Below are 18,398 nucleotides of genomic sequence, written 5' to 3' on the forward strand. Positions count from 1 at the left end.
AGTGAGATTAAAAGATAAATTGTATTCACAGTTCTAAGTTTGCATGTCAAAGTTAACATGTCCAAATAATACTTTTCTGTAACAGAATGACAACCCAATGAATGTACATGAAACAGGAGACACAGAATCCAGACTCACACAAAAAATACTATCCAAGCGGTTGCTCCCTGATCTACAAAATAAGACTAGATCAATGATTCTTTTCAATTCTAACTATTTTGGATAATGGAATCAAATACCAATTACCTTTTCTTTTGTAATTATGTTATTTCAGAATTACCTTTCAGTAAAGACATAATTTAAAACATCTCAGCAAAGAAATTATTTCCTACAAATTTTATGAGGTTTATCCTAAAATATCCTTTGGTAACTTCAGTGGGTGGAAAGTGTCCCACAAAAAAGTTTACTCAGAACCTGTAAATGTGCCCTTAATTTGGTAAAAGGGTCTTTGTAGATTTAATTAAAGATCTCGACATGAGACCATCCTGGATTAGGGTAAAACCTAACCCAATAACATTGTCCTTATAAGAGAAAGACCACGTGAAGACAGAGGCAGAGATTGGAGTGCTGCATCTGTAAGCCAAGGAACAGCAATAACTGCAGACAGCCACCAGAAGCTAGATTCTCCCTCAGAGCCTCCAGAAGTAACCAGCCCTGCCACCACCTTAATTTTAGACTTCCAGCCTCGAGAGCTACGAGAGACTTTTTTTAAGCTACCAAGTTTGTTGTTATTTGTTACGACAGCCATAAGAAACTAATACAGTAATGTATTTCAGAAAGAAAATCCCTTTTAAAAAGGTATTATCATCAACACAATTTATCTTTGGCCATCATACATTTCATACTAAGAATTAGTGAAAGGGGGGCGCTTAGCTGGCTCAGTCAATAGAGTGTGCCACTCTTGATATTGGGGTCATGAATTCGAGCCTCACATTGGGTGTAGAGATTACTTAAATAAATATTAAAAACAAAAGAATTAGTGGGGTGCTTGGGAGGCTCGGTGGGTTAAGCGCCCAATTCTTGATTTCAGTTCAGGTCATGATCTCAGGGTTGCGAGACTGAGCCCTGCATTGAGCTCTGCACTGGGCATGGAGTCTGCTTAAGATTCTCTCTCTCCCTCTCTTTCTGCCCTCCCCTCCCCGTACTCCTCCCCCAGCCACTCATGTGTGCATTCTTTCTCTCAAAAAAAAATAATAAAATGAAAATAAAAATTAGTGAAAGGGCTTGATCATTTTTAGACTTTTAACAAAAAACAACTTAATTACAAGATAAACCTAGATGAGCCTCTAATTTATACCATTATCTATGTGAGTCTATTTTGCCTTATGATTAAAATTATATTTACTGAAATGTCTTCTGAAACTTTTCATACAGAAAATGTTTTCTGTAACTTACTGAAATGTACTGTAACTTTTTAATCAAGAATATTACCGGATCATTTGTGAATTTTTTCAAACACTTTGTCTGCTACTGCTTTCTGAAGAGAATTAATAAATAAATAAGTTTCAGTACTATAAAGCTCAATTTTCTCAAACTTGTACCTGTAAAATGTTTTCAAACTTTTTGAGTGGCCAGCAGTACCAAAGAGGTATCATGAAATAACTGTAAACAATTTCATTTTCCATTATTCAGGCTTATGGAGCAAATCTTAAACTCTTCTCAGTTCTTTCCCACTTCCTCGGATTTATTATATATGTTTAAAACACATATATCTGATGCTTAAAACACAAAAAATCTGATGTGATCTGTGGATCACCATTGTGCCCAAAAGAAAGTCCATAATTTTTACCTGTTCAGTGGTTCACTGTGGAGACAGTCTAAACAGTCTATTTTTAGAATTCAAGATATCTCTGATGTTACCACATAAACCTCTGAATGTCCTGACTATTTGGCCACTGAAAAGTCTTGTTCAGGAAGACATAAAAAGTTAGGAAATTAACAACTGCATAGCAACCCAGTTCACAAACAAGCCTAGATATAGGTGGCAGAGGTATGTTAAGCCTATAAATAACATAAGGTAAAATGAAGTAACGAAATTCTAGCAGTTTCTGAGGTACCGTAACAGTAAACAAGCATACGAAAAACATTAAATTCCAGAAAATCGACTTTGATTTCAATGAGTCAGCTATACTCCAACCAGCAAATATATATATTGGAACTAACAAGTATTTCACAATTTCATATCTTTGAAAAACTCTTTTCCATACATAGAATGTATAATGTCTATTATCTGCGAGCAAGTATTTATGAGCATAAGTGAATTTCCAAACTAAAAACAGAGAGACTAAGGTAATCATAAAAAACTGAATTCTACGTTTCCAAACTAAGCAAAGAAAAGCCCTAATTTTGCTAGGAGACAGTAGGTGAGGAAACGAAAAAAAGAGAGTAAAAGAGAAAAAGTAGAAGAGTTGAGGAAAATGTAGACAGGCTTCATGACTACTTCGATCGCCAATAACAATCCCACCATTAACAACTACAAAAACACAAAACAAAAACATTAGAAGGAGGTAGGGCCAAGTCAAAAGGAAAAGCATACTCAAATTCTTAAAGGACATGGAATAAGCCAAAAGAAACTGAAAAATCCTCCTGAATTCTGAAAATGGTCCTTTAATAGGGGGAAGCCGCTCTTCCTTTTTCTTTTGTAGCTCCGTTTTCCAAGCTTCAGTTAATTTTTGTGCAATGACATTTCCTGCGCAGAAGACAGCCCAGATGATATTAGTTTGACGAAACATGAAGCCACAAAATCCAAGCAAAGCTGAAGTTTTATGATTTCCATAAAGACACATCAAATAGGCAAAAAGAGTGAAAAACATGGATCCTGCTTCTGTATAATAAAGGAAGTTAAAAAAATAGAGTGTGGGAAATACCGCTAATGTTAACGTTGACAAGATCCTCTGGACACTTGAGGCAGCCTAAGGGGAAGAGAAAACACATGTAAAATTATTTTTACAATAAAACAAATATGCCATTTCTGCTGAGCTAACAAAGAGATTAATTTTAAAAACTATCTGAATCCTAAGTAAAATTATTCAGTATTAATCTTATTTCTAGTTTTGCAAAAACACAATATACAACTGTAAGGATGCTTTCTGGTACCTTTTAGTTGTATCAATAGGGATATATTTGGAAGCCATGAAGACAATACATGTGTATGCCAAAGCTTCTACAACCTGAAATACTTTGAGTCGTTCAGCAAATAGTTAAGGAGTTATTGTGTGGAAAACAATGAACTAAATTCTATAAGGAACAAGTTGATGAATGGGACATAGAGCACATGGTTTCATTTCCCTAACTTAAGTCTTAGTGCCGCCACTGAGCATTCATTTAGCCATCATCATCAATTTCTTATCAATTTCTTTTAAAGATACCCCCTTCAAAACTCTACTTTAGAGAGAATGTAAATATGTATATAGCATTTATACTACTACACCCAATGATCTTACTGTTTCATGATGAACGTACAGGGTTTTTCCTGAAAATAGTGGCCCAGTCTAAAGTTAAATATCTTTATATCTTATTTTGGCATTTCTCACAGACTATTTCCCACTTTGAAAGCATTCTTATCTCCTGAAATTTTTATCCTCCACAGTATTTAAATCACCAGATCAGACCATGCCATTCTCTTGGTTAAATTTCAAGGCTAAAGTTCAAATCCTTTCCATCACATATAAGGACATTCATGACTTCACCCCTATCTACTTGTCCAGCCTCACATCCTTATACTTTATAATCTTGTGACTCCAAATAGCAATTCTCCCTGCATCTTGTTGCTCAACTCCTTTCTACCTTTGCTTATGTTTTTTCTCCTGTCAGGATTCATTCCCCATCCTACAGTCCTGTCTGTTCATCAAGATTCAGCTCAGGTACCACCTTTTCTGTGAAGTCTTACCCAATGATACCCATACATCTTCCTGCCAGTCAGGCTGCAAAATAAGTGCTCCTCTACTCCTCCTGTGTCCTCATAGTATCTTTTACCTATCTCCCTCTCACAATTTACACTATTGAAATCATTTAAGTTAAAAATAATTATTATAATTACAATTTATTGAGTCCTTCTATTCTATCGGGCATTGTTCTAAGCACCTTCCATTTATTAAGCTCCTGTAGACCTTACAGTCCTGTGATGCAGATTCTATATTATTCCCGTTTAATGGATGAAGACATGGGAGTCACCAAGGGTAACCAGCTAAAAGCTAAAAGTAACACAACCTGTAAATGGACAGAATTCAAAGCCAGGCAATCCACCTCAAAATTCCTGAGGTAAATATAGGTATTCCTCTGTCTTCCCTAGTGAAGATAAAAATTTGGTAAGAAAAAAAATGCCTTATTTATTTCTGTGGTCTCAGTGCCTAGCACACGTAAGAAGCACAATAAACATTTACTGAACTCATCTGATTCACAAATATTTATTTCAGGTTTTACAAATAAATAAGTTATTCAAGTATTTAAATGCAAATTTCTTCTAAAATGGGGGTAGGGGGCTTGCTTTTTATCTTAACAAAATACACACACACACACTAAGAGTTGAAGATACTTTTCACCCAATCTCATAAAACCAATTTACCAAAATTTTGGACCTGACCAAATATAAACTTGTAATAAATTATTTTGGAAACATACCTTGTGCCTGGGTTGTACCTTGCGGAAAAGCAAATAGAGTAAATAGAAGTTGCCTACACTGAAAAGAAGATTAACAAATCTGAGCATTCCAATGGAGCAGACAACATGTTCCGACCATCCAAAGATCCAGCTGGCAGGTTTGACCACTCCAACTGACAGCAGGTATAAGCCAGGTAATGTAGTAATCATTGGATCCCACTTAAAAAGAAAAGGCCAACAATGAAACAAGAGCAAGATGAAACACTGACAGGACCGACACAAGGAGGTCAAGCTCAAAAACACATTCTGGGAAGTTATTCTGTGACACGCTGGTTAAATATGTCCTCAGCAGATGAAATGTCTCCTGGAAAGAAAAGTTTTGCTTATATTTTGCCTCTGTACCTGTTTTGGGCAGAGGTATCTGTATCCAGTAGACAACACTAACTTGGTATCAGTTTCCATTTCCCAGACCTACCCTTCAGAGACTCTGAAGATTATTTTGGTGATTAAATTCCAAATGTTCCAGTTTTAAAGTGTGGAAACATTGGCTGGAACTCTGATGCATCAGTTTTGGAGAGAAAGCAGCATTTAAAGAGATCAAACCACATGCTCTATAAAGATAGCTAACATGTACTGAGCCAAGAATTGTGCTAAATCCTCTATTTAACCCTGCAAAATGTCCTATAGATCCTGCTATAACTGTCATTCTCAGATGAGTAACCTGAAACTCAAAAAATGTCCAAGGTCAGGTAACTAGTAAATAACAGCACAAAGATTTAAAATCAGGTCTTTTAACTACAGACTTTTATTTTTCACCACTATTCTGTCTTGCTTTCCCAGAAGAGTAAGGATAATACATCTACTTTTTTAACTCTATATTTACATAGCCAACCATATATTCAAACATGATGCCACTTCACTGGGTGCCAGTTTATCCAGTTAACAGAAGGTTCTATAAACACCAAGGATGGAATTAATGGAACTTGCCACTTCTTGGGGGCTGAAGATTCCCCTCATTCCCCACGGTATTCCCCACGGTACCCCACAGTGAAGCTCTTGACGAGTGAACTAAAGTGAAGTTTTCTGACATTTCCAAGGGGCAGCCCGTTGCCTCTGATCTAGGGATTGGGGAAGAAAACCTGGGAGAGCTACTATCAGCTACTAAGAGGGAAACGTATCGTGTGTCTGGGTTGTACCCTGCGGCAAAGCAACCACATTAATCTCCCAGAACATTACTTCCTAGGACAGAGATCTGCTTCTATTCATTCACTAAACAAATACTTCACAGATCTCAGGGACAGGAACAAGAGATTACCCAGTTCCTATTTCGAAGCTGGAAGGGTAGATCGGAGGGGCAAAGGGATAAGGGTGGAAGAAAGTAGTGCGGGGTTGGGCTGGCCCTCTCCGGCCTGTCCTAGGGTGGGGACAGGTTGGGGACCCCACCTGCGAGAGGGAGAAATGGCCCTCACAGTAGCGCTGAGCCTGCGGCAGGTGGAAGATCTCGTCCATGTAGGGCTCTCGCAGCGCCCGGCTGAAGGCGGAGAAGAGGAGACAGGACACCAAAAAGGTGCAGCTGAGGGCAGCCGAAAAGTAGTAACCCTCGAGCTGCGCCATTCCTGCCCCCATAGCCACAGCCCAAGAACCGAGTCCTGGGAAAATCTGTTCCGGGTTCTCGAGCGTGCAAAGTCGAGCTGGAAACTCGGGCTCGAAATGGGCGCGCAAGGCGGGACTGGCCGGACAGGACTGAGCATAGCCGGAAAGCAAAGGATGCTGGGAGAGCGCGGACCCTGAGCTTCCGGAGGGATCCGGTCACTGTTTCCGGAGTGACGAGTTTCGGTAAAGGACCGGGCTGTTGGCCTGTCAATCACGTTGAGCAGGGCTCACTGGAGTGGTCAGAGCCACCAGGAGGGGCGGTTCTCGGAGTCCACGGACGCCGGAGATTCGCGGCTTGATGCTTTGAAACGAAAGCGGCCGCTGCTTAGCCCTCAAGTTGCGTTTGGCTTTTTTCTTGCTCGTTCCCATCCCTTACCAGGAGATGGCGTCGCTCCCCCGCGTTTGCAATCCCCAAGCCCTGAAAATTTGCACATTTCCCCCCAGTTTTTCTCTCATGCGATCTGAATTGAAACCTGTGATTCCAAGGCATTTGATTTCATCAGATTTGGAGGGTGGGAGGGGAGCGTTGGTTATGGAAGCTAAGATTAAGACTTTCAGACTTGAAGGTCCGAGAGGCCCTTCACTGCTGAATGAACTTCCTAATTAGAGGATTTTTTAGGTTAAAAAAGAACTCTTTCAGAATGTGGATACTCTCAAAGGGGATTTAGTTAAATCGGCAATCATAGCGCACCTGATAACCAGATTGCAGTACTGTATAGGAGTTGGGGAAAGCAATTATTTTAGGATTTGGGGCGTTTTAGATAAGCCTTTTCTGTGCCTGCAAGTTTGATTGTTCTTGTTAATATCTCTATCGCAGTATTTTATTTTTATTACTAAATAATAAGCTTTGGCAGTTTGTATCACTTATATTTGTAGTCCCACTGTTAGGAGTTAGTTGGACAAGTAGGTAGTCATGGCCAGGGTCCCCAAGAAGAAAACATGGAGTCCGGACAGCTAAAATAAAACAGCACTGACATCCTGTTTTGCAGTTTGGACAGGATGGCACTGACATTTTGCTTTGCAGCCTTTGCAGAAATGACTTCTGCACAACATCCTAAAATAAGACAATTAACCACAAAGCATTTGTCAATATCACGGCCAAGGGGCAGTTAAGACCTCAGCCCCCAGAAGTCAGGAAAAAAAAAAAGACGATCAGCGCAGAGATACTAACCTAACAGGTAGACAGATTCGTGACCAAAGCCCTGATTGGCACTACTCAGCACACCCTGATTGCTTAAGAAAGTTCTGCAAAAGAGCTCATAAAAACCCCTAAACTTAGAAACTCTGAAGGCAACTCCCTCAGGCCTCCCTCCCTCTTGGGGAGCTTTATACTATTGCTCAATAAACTTTGCTTTGCTGCCCATCACTCTTCCTCTGGTCTACCTCTTCATTCTTTGAAGCTGCATGACCAAGAACCCAGGCACCAAGGGGACAAAAATCCTGTAACACCGCAAATGGCTTTCACATACTAAACACTTAAATTGGTGGACTGTTACAGGTTGTGTAGCCCTCACATATTTCTTGTATTAGTAGTTAGGGGCAGGAGGTGAGAGAGAGTTTTTGAAGACTGCTGAAAATAAATTATATCTTGTAATTTTGCCTTGAGCATAGTTGCAATGTTTCGTAGAAAACCTCTTGTGTAACCTCAGGTTGTTTTTGGTGGGAATGCATCAGAAATGAATCAGGATTTGCTTCGTGTTATAAACCTCAAGGTTCCGAGCTCAGCTTTTTCTCTGGGTCAAAGTTAATTCACACTGTCCCAATTTAGACAAATTAAACTGCATCCTTCTTCAGTCTTTGCTATGTCCTCATTAATAAAGGGGACACAAAATGAATAAGGGGTAGGATGGGAACATATTTAAACCACTGGAATAAAATCCTGTCAGGATTCTGTTTTGATGTGATGCTTAGCTTTGTTTTCCCTCTTATCTCCCATTTTATTGTTGAGTCCATAGTATACTTCCCTATTTGAAATCATGCCCAGATGATCCAGTCTTCAAAAGGTTGATATGGTCTATGAGTAGTAGCACCAGATCCCATGACTTACTTAACTGCGACATATATACTATAGGAGTGGAAATATATTTATGTTCTGCCCCTTTATGCGTCTCTCCACCAAATTGAAAATACAGGTCTCGTTTTTTAAGATGTCCACATTGCATAGTAATTGTATTAAAATCTGCTGGAGAGCTTTGTGAAAAAGTTAGATTCCAGGGTATCATCTCAAACTACTGAATAATAATTTTCAGATTTGGAAACCATCAGTGCAAAACATGAATGCTAAGAAATCCTATTGGTCCAATAGAGGTCTTCTGAGAATACTCCACTAGTTTGTTAGTGAATTATTTTTACAATAATTGTAAAATTATTGTAAAATTATCTACAAATTGATGAAGTTTTGTCACTTACCCACTTTGGGATTACCACATCTCCAGTAACCTATAAATGCTTTTCCAAGGTCTGCCACTAAATCAAGACCTAATAAACTAGCTACCTCTGGGGATTTTGATGAAGTAAGTTATATTTTATTAGGCTTATTTTTAAAAACTGGATCACCATTCATATTCACCTTGTATTCTCTGTTCAGGATTTCAACCCCAATTTCCCAAAGATATTTATTTTGTGGAAAAGAGTTATCACCTTGAACATCAATTAAGTTCTCTATTTTGTGCTGTCTACTTGAATTATGATATAAAAAGTTAGGCAAAGGGCACCTGGGTGGCTCAGTCGGTTAAGCACCTGCCTTTGGCTCAGGTCATGATCCCAGAATCCTGGGATCGAGTCCTGAGTGGGGCTCCCTGCTCAGAGGGGAGTCTGCTTCTCCCTCTCCCTCTGCCCCTGCCCCCACTGGTGCTCTCTTTCTCTCAAATAAATAAAATCTTTAAAAAATGTTAGGCCAAAAAGTGGGGGCAATATCTGTTGGAGTTTAAGGATAGGTGGTGTGCACAAGAAATAAACATGTGTTGGTTTAAACCATTCAGATTTCACATTTATTACTGCCATAAAACTTAGCCCATCCTCATCAATTCTGACATTCCTGATTTGATGAACTCACATAGTACTGTGTGTATGAACGCTGCGTGGAGCACTCATTCCCAGTGAGGTTTCCTAACGATTATAATTCTAATAGTTGAGAAATTTGTCTAAGTACCATCTTACTTTGAAGTGATAGTCCAAGTACCATTCTTCTTATTATTAAATGCTTTTCACTTGCTGCTGAACCAAAACACTGACCACTTGATTGTCATAGTTAGTCATGAGATGGCTTACTCAGTTCCAGGTGACAGCAGTAGCTTCAGCAGGATACTGTACCTTGGGCCAAGGTTATAGATGATGACATTCAAAAAGCAACTCGAGCTTTTTTAAAAATTATTTTATTTAAATTCAATTAATTAACATAGTATCATTAGTTTCAGATGTAGAGTTCAGTTATTCGTCAGTTGCATATTATACCCAGTGCTCATTACATCCTCATTACATCACATGCCCTCCTTAATGCCCGTCACCCAGTTACCCCATCTCCTCCTCCTCCCCTCCAGCAACCCTCAATTTGTTTCCTATATTAACAGTCTTTAACGGTTTGTCTCCCTTTCTGATTTCATCTTATTTTATTGTTCCCTCCATTCCCCTATGATCCTTTGTTTCATTTCTTAAATTCTACATATGAGTGAAACCATATGATAATTGTCTTTCTCTGATTGACTACTTTTGCTTGGCATAATCCCCTCCAGTTCCAACCATGTCATTGCAAATGGTAAGATTTCATCCTTTTTGATGGCTGAGGAATATTCTATATATATATATATATATATATATATCCCCCATCTTCTTTATCCATTCATCTGTTGATGGACATCTGGGCTCTTTCCATGTTTGGCTATTGTGGACATTGCTGCCATAAACATTGGGATACAGGTGCCCCTTACAGTCACAACATTTGTATCCTTTGGATAAATACCTAGGAGTGCAATTGCTGTGTCATAGGGTAGCTCTATTTTTAACTTTTTGAGTAATCTCCATACTGGTTTCCAGAGTGGCTGCACCAGCTTGCATTCCCACCAACAGTAGGAGGGTTCCCCTTTCTCCGCATCCTTGCCAAATTTGTTGTTTCCCGACTTGTTAATTTTAGTCTTCTGACTAGTGTGAAGTGATATCTCATTGTGGTTTTGATTTGTACTTCCCTAATGCCAAGTGATGTTGAACACTTTTTCATGTGTTTGTTGGCCATTTGTATGTCTTCTTTGGAGAAATGTCTATTCATGTCTTCTGACCATTTCTTGACTGGATTATTTATTTTTTGGGTGTTGAGTTTGATAAGTTCTTTATAGATCTTGGATATTAGCCCTTTATCTTTATAGATCTTGGATATTAGCAAATATCTTCCCCCATTCTGTAGGTTGTCTTTTGGTTTTGTCGACTGTTTCCTTTGCTATGCAAAAGCTTTTTATCTTGATGAAGTCCCAGTAATTCATTTTTGCTTTTGTTTCCCTTGCCTTTGGAGACGTGTCTAGCAAGAAGTTGCTGTGGGCAACTTGAGCATTGAGGCCAATTTCAACATATTGATGAAAACCATAATTGTTTTATTTATTTATTTTTATTTATTTACTTATTTTCTTTTTTTGAGAGAGAGAAAGGGCACAAGCAGGGAGAGGGGCAGAGGAAGAGAAAGAATCTTAAGCAGGCTCCACGCCCAGCATGGAGACCAATGTGAAGCTCGATCTCAATGACCCTGAGATCATGACCTGAGCTGAAATCAAGAGTCAGATGCTTAATCAATTGAGCCACCTAGGTGCCCCCCCAAAATAATTTTCATAATTAACCAATAAATAAATTAATTAAAAAGAAAATAACATTTTGATATAAATGCATTAGCCAGTATTGTAGCTCTTTACTGAAAATATCTTGAAGGTATGATGTAGGGTGACCAATCTTCTTGGTGTGTTGAAGACTTACCAGTTGTAGCCTTGCAAGTTCTAGGAAATCCTTCAGTTCCAGACAAACAGTGATGGTTGGTCAGTTGGAAAGTTATATACAAACCAAAGCAAAACTTCCTACATATCCTTTATAACAGTGGTTCTTAAAGTGTGGTCTCTGGACCAGCAGCATTAGCATCACCCAGGAACCTATTAAACAATGCTTGAGACTTAGTGAAACAGAAACTCTGGGGGTAGAGCCAAGGAATCTGTGTCTTAAACATTCATTTAAAAATCAATTATTATTTTCTTAAATTCTCAGGTGAACCTGATGCATGTCTAAGTTTGAGAACACTGCAGTCCTCTACATTAGCTTTGCTCTTCTGGTCACTTGTGCTGCTTTTTTCACCTCTCTAGGATCTTTTCTTTGTATTTTTTCATCACTTTTTTTTTTTTTTCCTCACAGAGAGGAATTTAGCTTATCCAATTCTTCATCTCCAGGCTGAAAAACACCAAGTTCATTGCCAAAAAATATAGAGATTCCCTCTTCCTCAGCAGGTGGAGAAGAGAATTTTAATACTTACAATTTAATATTTTTCTATCATGTATAGTCATACTCAGACACATCTAATTTTTCTTTTAAAAAATCTCGATGTAAAGAGGAACTGTTCTTTTTGGAAAAATGAGTAACTAAATAGTCCTATAGCTATTGCTGCCAGTTAAATGAGAAACATTCCTGGGAAAAGAAACTTCACAAAGGCTTTTGCCCTTACACTATACAAAACTTAAGGAAACCATGAAGCAATTATTAAATGGATTGAGCTATTATATTAATGAAATCACAGTACCATTAAATCAACCGAAGTGAAAAAGTTAAAAGGAAGACATTAACAATTTATAATTTTACATTTTTAATAAACACAGTAATATGACCTTACTAATTTAAAAATTTCAGAGTTTGGACTGAGATTTATAATACAGTTGTTATTACTTAAAAGACACTTATCCAAGTTAAAGTGAAATATTGAAGAGGTTTTCTGGGGCACCTGGCTGGCTCAGTTGGTGGAGTGTGTGACTCTTGATCTCAGGGGTGTGTATTCGAGCCCCACGTTAGGTACGGAGATAGCTTAAAGATAAAATCTTAAAAAAATAATAAAAATAAAATAAATTGGAGATCCTGGAGCATTTTTTTTAAAATAAATATTGTAGAGGGTTTCAGTTTGCATGTTTCCCTTTTGGTTTTAGAGGCAGAAGTAGAAGAAGACGTGGGAGCACCCTTATGCTGATCATTTGGTGCCCTGTACCAATGGGAAGTTTGGCATACATTAAAAATATCATTCTTTAATTATTTGTATGATATTAGTGTAGTGAGAACAGAGATAACTTGAATTTTCATTAATGAAATGTAAAGGCAGAAACCCTCATTTAGACTTGATTTTCACTGCACAAAGCAGAGATGTTGGGGGAGAGTTCCTGGTCTCTGGTCCCCCTTCTCCTTCTAAGTTTCCTTTTGGTCTTGTTTTGTTTTGTATTACTTTTCTGAATGACACAATAAATCATATTAAAGGAATTACAATGATTTAATACAATAAAGTGAAATAGTATATTGTTTATTACTGTCTCAAAGGTTTAGTTTGTGTAACTGCCAGGTTTTGATGACTGAAAATACATCTATGCAAAAACGGTTGAAATATATCCGTGTATTAAAGAAGTGGTTTTTCAAAAACTTATTTCCACTAGAGGGTGCTGACAACTTCAGCAGAATCAGGACTAATTTATTACCTTTTCTAGACTGATTCCAGTAGTGTTTTAGCTGTGTTTATTGATCAGCACTCAAAATCTGCCTAACAGGACTGCCACCCAGGTTGACTGTTTGTAGTTTTTAAAGCTCATTATTTTCGGTATGAGTAGTTCATTACCATTATTTTTTTTGTATTGAGGTTCTTTAGCATCTGTAGTTTGAGAAACATTCTAAATAAGTGCAAATTTAACTCAAAAAAATTAAAAAGATAAAAAAAACCTTTGTGGTATCTTCAGAAGATGTATAATGGGACTTACTTTTAGCCTAGTAACTTAAGAAATATAATGTAATAAATATCTAAGCACAATGTTTCCTTTTGGCCAACATCATTTAATACAGTATTCACCACTCAATCTAAAATTTGCCCTCTCTGTTATTTTTGAGAATTCAGTGCTCTGTGAAAAGGTTATTTATCAAGCTAGCCTAAACAAAGGCGGCTTTTGGGTAAATGGCAGATTTTGTGTTTTCTCTCCTGAACATGGGTACTCCGCAGTTGCAGAGAGAGGCTGGTGACAGTTTGGTCCCCGCCCCCCCCCCCCCCCCCCCCGCAGCCTCTTGGTCAGATGGTTCATTGCAGTGAAAGCAAAAGCTTGACCAAATTGCTCAGAAAGTGGACGTGTGTTAGCCCCAATGAGGCAGGACCAGCTATCAAATCTGTTTGTAGGTGGAAAGTGCTCTTTTTCTCTGCCGTTTGATACGTCTCCTGGCCAGCGCCTTCACGCTTGTCCTGTTCCCGAGCAGATGCGGTGATATTCTTACAGTACAATTGACAAACCTTGTCACCAGCTCTGCGGGCAGAATGTTTTTTTAAGTGGAGAGAAACTGAATTGTTCCTTCTGGACCTCGAATGCCATGGGTCCTATTACCACTTAAATAGCAATGATGCTGTCAGTCAAAAAGCTAAGTTTTATAAAATTTACATTAATTACTGGAATTTAAAATATGCAGATATAGGATCTTTTTAAAAGAAATAACTTGAAGAAATAAGTAAACAGATTGGTTTTATTGAGATAGAACTTATACACAATAAAATGCACTTTTTTTAAGTGAACAATTCTATGCCTAATCCTTCATAGGTACCAATACAAGTCTCCCAGAGAATCTCTTCATGTGCTAATTAGCCAAACTCAAATAGTTGAATCAAAGATAATTAATATGCTAAATAGTTGGTCAAAATATTTCAATTCAACTTAACCAATTCACAAACATATCATTTCCCAATCTGATGTAAATATAACAGCTTTCCTAAAATATTATATGATTTCCTTAATGTAGAATATTCAGTTATCATAAATGTGTTTGCACTAATTGCCTGCACAAGTTTATAATCAACTTACATTCAATGCCACTGACCTAGGCAAGAAGCCCTGGAAATATAATTTCTGTGGAAGGATATTCTTTTTTCAACCTGTTTCTTCATGATTTCACTATTAATGTTTTTTTTTTTTTTTTTTGACACATCCTCCATTAAGTATAAGGCCAAGATTGACAGGCATTTTCTGGAAAGATCCGAATAGTAGCTATTTTCAGTGTTGTGGCCATATGGTCTCTGCTGCAACTATTTAACTCTGCTCCTGTGGTGGGAAAACAGCCATAGACAGTCCATAAGCACAAAAGCATGGCTGTATTCCAATAAAAATTTATTTACATAAACAAGTAACCGGCAGGATTTGACTCACTGATTATAGTTTGCCAAGGCCCCCAGTAAACCTAATAGTTTCCAACTTACTTATTAAGATTAAAATGTCAAAACAATTCTGTAATGGGCAATTATTAGCAATAAATAATCAGGGCAGCGTTCAAAAGCCTATATAGCCTGTGAGCACCAACAGTATTATTTCAACTAAGATTAGCTACTGTTTACAACCTGGCGTAACATAAACACGTATTCTTTACTCCATCCCAGCCAGAGCTCTATAAATGTGCTACCTTAGGACAGTGAATCTATTGGGAAATAGTTTAAGGCCACCAATAATTCACCAATTCATTAAATCTTCAACTATACTTCTGCATTAGAGAAGAAGATTTTCTAGGTCATTGAATCTCTGGGTATTTCTCACTGAGAAAGAGAGGGCTGTTTTTCTAAAAAACAGAGATTTTGGGACCCCCTCCTGGCTTGTTGGGCTGTAGCAATACTTCTCTTACTGAGGATTCCTTGTTGAAAGGCATGTTAACTAGGGTCAGGAAAATACTGAGCCCTGATCAGCTGGTGCTGTCTGAATCCTATGTTTCAAAAGGTGAAACAGCATGTAAAATGAACTTGCAAGTGAAGCAGGTTCTGCAGATCAGGAAGATGTGCATGAAATTTTTTTAAAATACTTGCTAAGTGTTATACAGGAGAAGGTTATATGGAAGATCAGGTTTTCAAAGGTGGTGACATTGGCTTATTTTACAAGGATTTCAGCAAACACACTTACACAACTCAAATGGGATGGATTTTGCTTGACCAAAAATGCTATGACCAGAGACTTGCAGGTCAATATTTGCTAATTCAGTATTTGTGGTGACTTTGTAGAACATAACTACCAGGAATAATGAGAATCAACTGTTTATCACTTTAAGCAGAAATATTAAAAGCCACTACCCAATTAGCTTCTTGTTTTATTCCCTCTGCCATGAGAATGTCAGGACCTAAATAGGGACTGTTTCTTAAGCCTCAGTTCTGAAATGGAAATGCACAAAGAGTAGAGTCACAGTAGCCAACCCCCAGCTAGCTACATGCAATATGAATGAGAAATAAATGTTGCTTGAGGTTGCTGCTGCTTTAAAGCTACCTAATATAGTGCACTTATCATCTTGCCAAAATTATTTATGTAAACACTTGATAACAACATGTTTATGTCTTACACAGTGTCAAACACACAGTAGCCCTCCATAATTATTGAATGAATGAATAAATGGATGAAATAAATAAAAGAGAGCTAGGAGATATCATAGTACATACTATCACCCACATTTGTTTGGGAAGGATAAAAGTAGTTAAAGTGACTGGGGCTCTTTTTTCTTTCCCGTTATGCAGGCATCCACACCTTCTTGTGCAATGCAGGCCACATTCCTAAGACATGATGGGAAAGATTGGAACAAACTGATTTGACTACCTTGGACTCGTGGTCATTGGGGCTGCTTTTGAGTCTGGCAGAGTGGATATTGTCTCTATTAGTGACCCCTTAATTGACGGCAACTTCATGGTCTACATGTTCCAGTCTGATTCTACCCATGGCAAGTTCAGTGGGTCAGTCAAGGCTGAAACATGGAAGCTTGTCATTAATAGAAAGTTCATCTCCATCTTCCAGGAGCAAGATCCTGCCAAAATCAAACGAGGTGTTCCTGGTGCTGAATACGCTGTTGAGTCCACTGATGTCTTTACCAACTTGGAGAAGGCTAGGGCTCACTTGAAAGGTAGAAGAGAAAGGGCCATCTCTGCCTCTTCCACTGATACCCCCATGTTTGGAATGGGCATGAACCATGAGAAGTATGACAACTCCCTCGAGATTGTCAGAAATTTCTTCTGCACTACCAAGTGCTTGACCTTTTTGGCCAAGGTCATCCATGACAACTTTGACATGGTGGAAGGACTCATGGTCGCAGTCCATGACATCACTGGATGTCCCCTGATGGTCCCTCTGAGAAGCTGTGGCATAATGGCCATGAGACTGCTCAAAATATCATCCCTGCTTCTACTGGCACTGCCAAGATTATGGGCAAGGTCATCCCTGAGCTAAATAGGAGCTCACCGGCATCTCTTTCTGTGTCCCCATCCCCAAAATGTCAGTTGTAGATTTGCTCTGCAGTCTGGAGAAAGCTGCCAAATACGATGACATCCAGAAATCAGTGAAGCGAACATCAGAAGACTACCTGAAAGGCATCCTAGGTTACACTGAGAACCAGATTATCTCCTGCAACTTTAACAGTGACACCCACTCTTCTACCTTTGATGTTGGAGCTGGCACTGCCATCAATGACCACTTTGTCAAGCTTATTTCCTGATATGACAATAAATTTGGCTACAGCAACAGGGTGGTGGACCTTATGGTCCACATGGCCTCCAAAAGCCCCAGGACCACCAGCCCCAGCAAGAACAAGAGAGGAAGAGACAAGCCCTCAGCTGCTGAGGATTTCTTGCTCCAACTCATCCCCAAACACACTGAGAATCTCCTGACCCCTGCACAGTTTCAATCCCAGAACCCCTAAAGAAGGGGAGGAGCTTAGGGAGCCCTACCTTGTCATGTACCTTCAATAAAGTACACTGTACTCAGTCACAAACAAACAAACAAACAAACAAGGTCTTTGGGGATTACTTGAGGTTATGGGAATAGATTGGGTCCTGGAATCATCATGAAGCCATTTGTCCAACTCTGTGCAATACCATTTGCCCAAGAATCTGGTACTAATTCAGTCTAGAAAATGGTTTGGTGAAGCTTGAGTGAGTGATGAGTCTTGTGCTTGATGTGCTTCCAGTAAATATTTAATAAATATTTGTTGATCATAATGCCATTTTAAATAACATTTCATGAAAAATATATCCTGCCTTATTAAAATAAGGAAATAAACTAGAACCTAGGGAATACCCCATCAAGATTATAATATTTCTTTGATGAGCAAATGAGTGATTAAAAAATTCCATGTCACTTATTCAAGGCCACAACAGCACAAAGTTACTTAGTTCATTTATTTTTAAGAATACATTTTACCTTTGAATATTTATGACAGTTTTAAGCATGCTCACAATGTATTGCCCCTGTTTGGAAAGTACAATTAAATTTCTGCTTTGGGAGATATTGATATTATCAATGTGTCAGGATAAATCTGAAAGCACGGTGTGAAAATGGGAGCACTAATAGCTTAGTCCAAATCACTGCCTTTCTGTTTGAACAACTTTATTTTTTTTAAAGATTTTATTTATTTATTTGAGAGAGAGAGAGAGAGTGCACATGAGTGGGGGGGAGGGGCAGAGGGAGAATCAGACTCCTCGCTGAGCAGAGAGCCCTATGTGGGGCTCAATCCCAGGATCATGGGATCATGACCTGAGCTGAAGGTGGATGCTTAACTGATTGAGCCACCCAGGCACCCCTCTTGGAGCAACTTTAAACATTATGTGTATATGATGAGTCACATATCCAGAAGAGTAAAAGTTGATGTAAAATCCAGCTCCTTGGGACAACCACCACTGTCTCCTTTCTCGGTATTGCAGGCAATACCTGCAAATGTCATTTATTTCACACCTGACACTTTGGAAGAATAGTAAAAAGTAGCATAACATCTTTTATTTGTGTCTTAAAAGGTTTTCCTAGACACCATAGTTGTTCCAAGCCCAGAAGACTTTGTCAGCCCAAACTGGACCAATTACTATTACTATAAGGAGAACTTATAACTGTATTTTGATCTTTTTTATGTTCTTTAAGTTTTACACTGACCTGCTAATTAAAACAATT

The 18,398-nt window shown here is 38.5% G+C and overlaps 1 protein-coding gene and 1 pseudogene across 1 annotated transcript; one reads left to right on the plus strand and one right to left on the minus strand.

Annotated features, from left to right (window-relative positions):
* Positions 1 to 1,113: 1,113 nt before the first annotated feature.
* On the minus strand, positions 1,114 to 6,391 carry LOC113923094 (dol-P-Glc:Glc(2)Man(9)GlcNAc(2)-PP-Dol alpha-1,2-glucosyltransferase). The gene is made up of 3 exons (XM_027595658.2): positions 6,043 to 6,391; positions 4,621 to 4,818; positions 1,114 to 2,912 (listed from the first exon to the last, which is right to left on the minus strand). The coding sequence occupies exons 1-3, from the start codon at positions 6,223 to 6,225 to the stop codon at positions 1,857 to 1,859; spliced, it is 1,437 nt and encodes a 478-aa protein (XP_027451459.1). The 5' UTR covers positions 6,226 to 6,391; the 3' UTR covers positions 1,114 to 1,856.
* A 9,640-nt stretch (positions 6,392 to 16,031) lies between these two features.
* LOC113922309 lies at positions 16,032 to 17,157 on the plus strand (annotated as a pseudogene).
* The last annotated feature ends 1,241 nt before the right edge of the window (positions 17,158 to 18,398 follow it).

This window comes from Zalophus californianus, chromosome 9, assembly GCF_009762305.2.
Source record: "Zalophus californianus isolate mZalCal1 chromosome 9, mZalCal1.pri.v2, whole genome shotgun sequence".
Lineage (NCBI taxonomy): Eukaryota > Metazoa > Chordata > Mammalia > Carnivora > Otariidae > Zalophus > Zalophus californianus.

Bases quoted from the DNA above. Each gene is read 5' to 3' on its own strand.
- LOC113923094 (XM_027595658.2), bottom strand. From the start codon at position 6,225: ATGGGGGCAGGAATGGCGCAGCTCGAGGGTTACTACTTTTCGGCTGCC. The intron at 4,819-6,042 runs GTGGGGTCCCCA...TTTCTTTTTAAG, and splicing joins GCCATTTCTCCCTCTCGCAG to TGGGATCCAATGATTACTAC. The intron at 2,913-4,620 runs GTATGTTTCCAA...TCTTCCCCTTAG, and splicing joins AGGTACAACCCAGGCACAAG to GCTGCCTCAAGTGTCCAGAG.